The sequence below is a fragment of the Vipera berus genome, assembly GCF_964194415.1.
Source record: "Vipera berus genome assembly, chromosome: 3".
Taxonomy (NCBI): domain Eukaryota; kingdom Metazoa; phylum Chordata; class Lepidosauria; order Squamata; family Viperidae; genus Vipera; species Vipera berus.
The window spans coordinates 38,543,302-38,550,193 of NC_138204.1; the positions used below are offsets into that span (position 1 = coordinate 38,543,302).

The 6,892-nt window shown below is 40.8% G+C and overlaps 1 protein-coding gene across 2 annotated transcripts in view; it reads right to left on the reverse strand.

Annotated features, from left to right (window-relative positions):
- The window catches only part of LRIG2 (leucine rich repeats and immunoglobulin like domains 2), a 52,033-nt gene extending 50,425 nt beyond the window's left edge, over positions 1 to 1,608 (reverse strand). For both annotated transcript variants that reach the window (XR_014025739.1, XM_081322252.1), the window contains exon 1: positions 1,311 to 1,608. Coding sequence is in view for 1 of the 2 variants with exons in the window: in XM_081322252.1 (XP_081178378.1) it covers positions 1,311 to 1,525 (215 nt within the window). In the remaining variant the exon portion in view is untranslated. The remainder of the gene's footprint in view (positions 1 to 1,310) is intronic.
- Between the last annotated feature and the right edge of the window lie 5,284 nt (positions 1,609 to 6,892).

Genomic DNA, 6,892 nt, shown 5'->3' on the forward strand with positions numbered 1-6,892 from the left:
TTTGAGAGCTCACTGTCAACAATTCTGTATCTAATAGCCTTGGAGTATGCATCTCAAAATAATTCTGAAGTGGCTTTGAATTAGTCTTGATTTCTAGCAAATACATGGATAAGTCCATGCAATTTTCTTGGCAACTTTTTCTACAAGTGGTTTGCAATTGTAACCTTCCTAAAGCTGAGATCATTAAGGCCCAAGATCATTAAGTGCTAATGCAGGACTAGAATTTGGGTCTCATTGGCCTCAGTCTTAATACCTAGACCACAGGTCTGCAACCCGCGGCTCCGGAGCCGCATGTGGCTCGTTCAGCCATCTCCTGCGGCTCCCAGTCATCTGCCATGTGCAGTCCCCCCCCAAAAAAAAGTGGGACTAAAAAATTTCAACCAATCAATTCAAATATGCAGGGTAGGTGCATATCTCGCCTTGTCTCCACTCTTCAGTCAAACCCTGTTCTACGCATGCACGCATGTACGTGCATGCACACACATATTTTTGCGGCTCCCAGTTTTTCCTTTTGTGAGGGAACCGGTTCTGAGTGGCTCTTTCACTGTTTCAGGTTGCTGACCCCTGACCTAGACCAAACTGGCTCTCAAAAAATCTGATAGTTGTCTTAATATTAGAGTGCAGACTTTAACATCAAGCCAAAATAATACAACCCACCAAAACTTTACTGTCACTTAATACCCAATAAGGTTCAAGCAAACCTACTGAAACTAGGCCATCTGAAGAGACAAATTGCACAACTTATCAGGAAAACTAGTTGAAGGATTTCTCTTGCTCCCTGGAACTTTTAAAATACTGTGAGTTGATCATGACTCTTTATTAATTTAAAGACTACAAACTGCAATCTCAACCGAAGAATTGGGAAGGGATAAGGGGAAGAGAGAATTAGGCAGATGTTTTGATACCCAGCCACCCAGCATGTCTGATTCTTTATATATAACGCGCTTTGTGTCCCAGTCCAGATAAAGCAACGAACGCAAATGTCTGCGATCTTAGCAAATAAAACTCTTTAACAATAAGAACTTGGGAGCAAATCTACAGCTACCGAGAGAGAGAAGCACCTACTAGGTCCCCCACTCGGCCTTGAAGCAACTAGGTCAGGGGTAGGCAACCTTGGCTCTTTTATGACTCGTGGACTTCAACTCCCAGAATTCCTGAGCCAGCTTGGCTGGCTCAGGAATTCTGGGAGTTGAAGTCCACGAGTCATAAAAGAGCCAAGGTTGCCTACCCCTGAACTAGGTGAAGCTTTCCAGACCCGCTGAGAAACGGGCAGAGGCAAGACGCCGCGACCCGACAGGAGCGATACTTACAGCGCGGTGATGCTGCGAGGCAAAGGCGGCAGCAGGCCTGGTTCTAAGCTTCGACCCGACATGCGGAGGCGGCTGCAATCCAATACACCTCGCCGGCAAGAACAAGGCGCGGCGGCGGCGCAAGTTTCCCCTCCAGCCTCCCGCAGGAGCACTACCAGCATCAAAGGTAACAGCGGCCTGAACGCCCCTGGGCCAATCTCCTCGTCTCGCCGCATTCTCTTTCCCCGTCTTGCGCGGGGTCTACCGCCCCGGAGATCTAGTCAGGCCGCGCAGCTGCTAACTGGCCTTCTTCACACACCGCGCCTGCCTTCGCGCAGGCCGAACAGGAGGAGCCAACCAGGGCCTGCTGAGCGCACGCGCACCAAAGACTAAAGGAGCCGACGCGAGGAGCATTCGGGAGGGGGAGGGGCTCAATGAGAGTGGGCGGGGCTTCGTCATTGACAGTTGTTGTTAGCTGCGAAGTCGTGTCCGACCCATCGCGACCCTATGGACAACATTCCTCCAGGCCTTTCTGTCCTCTACCATCTTCTGGAGTCCATTTTCTGGAGTCCATTTAAGCTCAATTGACAGTTGGAAGGGCGGAAATGAGGGAGTTTGTGGGGAAGGTGGAGGGTGGGAGATTCTCGCATACGGTTGGATTTCAAATTGTGATTTGTAATGGTCTTTAGTTTGGAGCAAGTGTGAACTGACTGTACTCTCTGCCGTAGAAGAGCCATTTGTTGTCCTTCTGTCCGTCCCGAGTTACTCCTTGAGTCTCCCGCACTACTTTGATCCTTAGACTTATTCAAAAATACCATCCTTGTTATAAACGGATTATGCCTAAAGAAAGTTTATAACTTTAGCTTTAAGTATTCTTGCTTAAAGAAGCATCAGTAAGAATATTCTCCTGCAAAATACTACCATATGTAGAATATACTAAACAAAATAAGGGGGGGGGGAAAGCCCAGAAAAAAATAGTGATAACGGAACAGTTTGGATCCTGACAAGTTTTGCATTGCTATACTGTTTATTAATTGTACAGCAAAATTATTCGAAACCAACATTTTGTGCTATTCTAATGCACAACTGCACAAATATGAATGTAATCTGAGGAGGCTATCACAGGGCTACAAAAATTTGGTTAAAGCATTTCTGTTTGCTGATATTTTGTGGTCCAAGAATTTTGAGACAAGATCTAGTCTTCCCAATTTAAAAGGAAGTAATTACAGTAATGATTCACACTTCAAATTCATATTAGCACTGGATCAATTATTTTTTCCAATTTCATTGTTACAAATATATATTCATGTATAGTCATCACTATTCTTTTTTGATGCAATTTCAAGAAGAGAAAATGAGTAAGAAAGAGGGTTGAAAAACAAAGACCCCCCCATCTGGTCACCCTTATTCGTTTGTAGGTCTCCCATTCTCTAATCTCGTTCTCATCTATCTATGCATTCATGTTTTCTTAACCATAATTTATCTTCTGGATCACGGATGACATTAATTTCAAATGTTGCATGTTTTTTCTCTCTCAGACTTTCTCCCAATTTCATTATTGCCAGCCACTAAGGTAGTATTTCTCAACCTTTCTGGCTAGAGAATTCTGGGAGTTGAAGTCCACAGATCTTTAAATAGCCAAGGCTGAAAAATCACTGCACTAGACTAGATAATATATAGCTATTACTAACCTATGGATTCCTGCTTACATATGTCCACACAACAATCTAAATAAGTTCAGTTCTGGTTTTGACATTTGAACTCTCAGTTTTAATTAAAATCCACTTTCCTGTATTCATGAACTCCTCAATATCAGGCCCCCTTTCATCAGATGTAAATTCTTTTCTCTTTTTCTTAAATTCATAGGCATACAAACCTTCCCTTCCTTCCTTCCTTCCTTCCTTCCTTCCTTCCTTCCTTCCTTCCTTCCTTCCTTCCTTCCTCTGTACCACTTATTTCACTTACAGTCTAAGCTACAGTCATCCCCAATAGGCCCATCTCTGATCATATGCACTAGCTTTTTACATATAGTAACAATTTTAATGAGCTAGAGAAATTATATGACGGATATTAGCCATATTTGTACTTATACCACAAGCTGCATAACGTATGCAAGCTAGGGTCTCAAGTCTGGAGAGACATTTTAACTAGAGTATTCAACCTACCAGGAGGTACATACTAAGAACATTTCTGAATTGAATGAAAACTGTATCTAATCCTACAGGAGGACAAGAAGATGCCTCTGAGAAACGTATGGCAGGACACAAGTCCAATACATCCTCTCTTCCATGTTCCCAGCCCCTATTACAGTATTTTTATGATCACCCTGAATATGTTTTTGTTTCTGTGACTTCTCTAATATTTATTCCTTATGTGTCATTCCACTGCTGTCTTCCTTTTGTTATAGGGTGCCAGGAACACCATCTATCTTTACTCTTTTAAAATAGAACATGGAAAAAGCACTAGTTATATTATTTCTTATATTATATTAGTTATATTAAAGTAAAGGTAAAGTTTCCCCCGCACATGCGTGCTAGTCGTTTCCGACTCTAGGGGCCGGTGCTCATCTCCGTTTCAAAGCCGAAGAGCCAGCGCTTGTCCGAGGACGTCTCCGTGGTCATGACTAGACGCCAAAGGCGCACGGAACGCTGTTACCTTCCCACCGTAGTGGTCCCTATTTTTCTACTTGCATTTTTACGTGCTTTCGAACTGCTAGGTTGGCAGAAGCTGGGATGAGTAACAGGCGCTCACTCTGTTACGCGGCACTCGGGATTTGACCCGCCAAACTGCCGACCTTCTCATCGACAAGCTCAGCGTCCTAACCCACTGAGCCACCGCGTCCCTTTATTAGTTATATTAGTTATATTAATTATATATTAGTTATATCAGGGACGTGGTGGCTCAGTGGGTTAGGACGCTGAGCTTGTCGATGAGAAGGTCGGCAGTTTGGCGGGTCGAATCCCGAGTGCCATGTAACAGAGTGAGCGCCTGTTACTCGTCCCAGCTTCTGCCAACCTAGCAGTTCGAAAGCATGTAAAAAAATGCAAGTAGAAAAATAGGGACCACTACGGTGGAAGGTAACAGTGTTCCGTGCGCCTTTGGTGTCTAGTCATGCCGGCCACATGACCACGGAGACGTCTTCGGACAAATGCTGGCTCTTCGGCTTTGAAACGGAGATGAGCACTGGCCCCTAGAGTTGGAAACGACTAGCACGCATGTGTGGGGGAACCTTTACCTTTATATTATTTCTAAGTATAAACACATATCAAAGAAAAAATGGTCTGCCAAATCTTGATTTCAATGAACTATGTATCTTGATTTAAATTTAAGGATATTCTTGTGTATATTGAAAAATAAATTGCTTCTGTATTACATTAACTTTCTTTTAAGGGGAATCTGAACTACTTTTAATTCAATCACAAAAATGACATACATGAACAGCATAACTATATTGTTAGTTACTCAGAGGGATGATCAGAAGTTGTTAACTATTTAAGCTTTGCAAAACAAAAAAAGTAGATGGAAAAAGTATAGACTTTTTGTAGATGTTAAGCACCCTATGCACAAGTGAGATGTCTAGATGCGTATTCTCTATGGCCCAGAGGAAGAATAGGACAGTTCATAATTTAGGATATTTCCTGTTCTTCAAGCCCTATCAAGAACTTCCCAAGCAACATTCCATTAAATCCTCTGTATGTATTGGCAGGACAAGCTAGACAGGTGTTGCCAAAAAACAGGAAGAGATTAATTCCCTTCAGGTCCTTGATGGGTGGGGGCAATCCACCCAGGATGTGGCAACACCCTCTGTTTTGATCCCAAGTTTCCAGTATTTATTAAGAACTTTTTTGGTTCCACTGTCAGCCTTGTGTGGAAAACAAATAGCTTTCTGCCATCTGATTGCTTGATTTCTTGCTCATACTTGCTCAGCTTTCCTCTCTTCCCTCCGCCAAGATTTGTGGAACCTGGAATTCCAGAATCTCTTTGAGATTTGCAGATGTGTATATTATGCACACACATGTAAAACCAGGCACCCATGAAGGATTAGTTTTGATCATCTGCCTAAAAGCAGTAGAAGCTGGAAACTTTGGCCATTATCACTAGAATTTCTCAGTTGCAGTCCCACCACATCTTGAAAGTTGCTTTTATTAATAAATATCATACTCATTTCTTAAAATTCATATGATGCTCACATACAATTTGATTTCCATTCATCTTTATATTTAAATTATGTAAGCATGTGGATAAACTTGAGTTGCATGTGTCTTTTCCACTAAGATTTTTTTATCTGGTTAGGTTATTTATGTTCTCAGCAGCACAATACATGCTACCTCCATGTCGCTGATATAGCAGTGAAAAACCATTCTGTGGAAACTGATTCTTCAGTAATGTTGACTAAATCCTGCTACTAAAGTTGTATGTGTCTGCTATTGTTACAATGGTGTGATTTTACTTAGAATTTTTAAAATTCATTTTATATCTCTGTATTGTTATTGAATTTTACAATTTTATTCTTGATCCTAATTCTCAAAACAATTATGTCTCTGCTTTGTTTGGATTTTTATTTAGTGTGTTCTATGAAACCAACCTCTGTAGTTTGGAAACATTGATTGATGGGTTAGTATGTTATACCAACTCAGCCAATTGTGGTTTATTTAATAATCATTGATCACTATGATATGTGAATTGAGCAAATACCTCTATATTCTAGAAAGTTGTCTCTTTCTTGCTCCCTTTTTCTGACAACGTGGTTCAGATAGATTCCTCTGCCTGGTGACTCTCATCAACATCTTTTAGTCTGGTATCTACATGTTTGTTTTATACCTTTCCTTTTTTTATTAGGGCAGTTTCTCTTTTTGCCATTCTTCCACAACAGAGTGAACTCAGCCCCTCAAGCCTAATTCCTATGGCTTTCAAAGCCTTCCAAGATCAGCATTCAGCCACAAGTCACCAATTTTACACAATGTCTAATGCCATTTGGCAGGAGAGATTTAAAATAAGTATGCTAAGCACCAGATATACAAGAAAATGCTTCACTTTAATGAAGCAAAGCCATATGCCAAAACACTTTATTTTGACAAAAAGAAATGTGTTTGTGGAACAAAGATTTTTGTGTAAGAAAATCCAACCCATCTTACACAGGCTTAGAATTTGCATTGAAACAAACTCTTGATACCGCCACTTCTGAAAAAGAGCTCAAACATTTCAGCCTTGTCTCCTTCAGTTATGGAATCAGCAGGTACTCCCAGAAGATTGTTCTTTTTACTTCAGCCATTTGAACTGTGGAGGCAGAAATTTTTTAAAACTAATAATAAAAATTGGAAGTTGGAAAAATGGAAAGGCTTGAAAATTCTCATTTGCCATTTAATGGGCATTTAATTTTATCAATTACCTTTTCCCCAAGTGAATTCTTTAAACTATTGCATCATTGATGAAAATGGTATTTATTTGTTTATTAAATTTATATGTGACCTATCTTGTTATCCAGAGTGAGTCTAGGCGGCATACAATGCAATAAAAATAAATGTATAAAAACAATTCTAAATATAAGATCTGTTAAAATGATAAGAATTAAATAGACTAAAAAACCAAGGGCTCGAATGGAG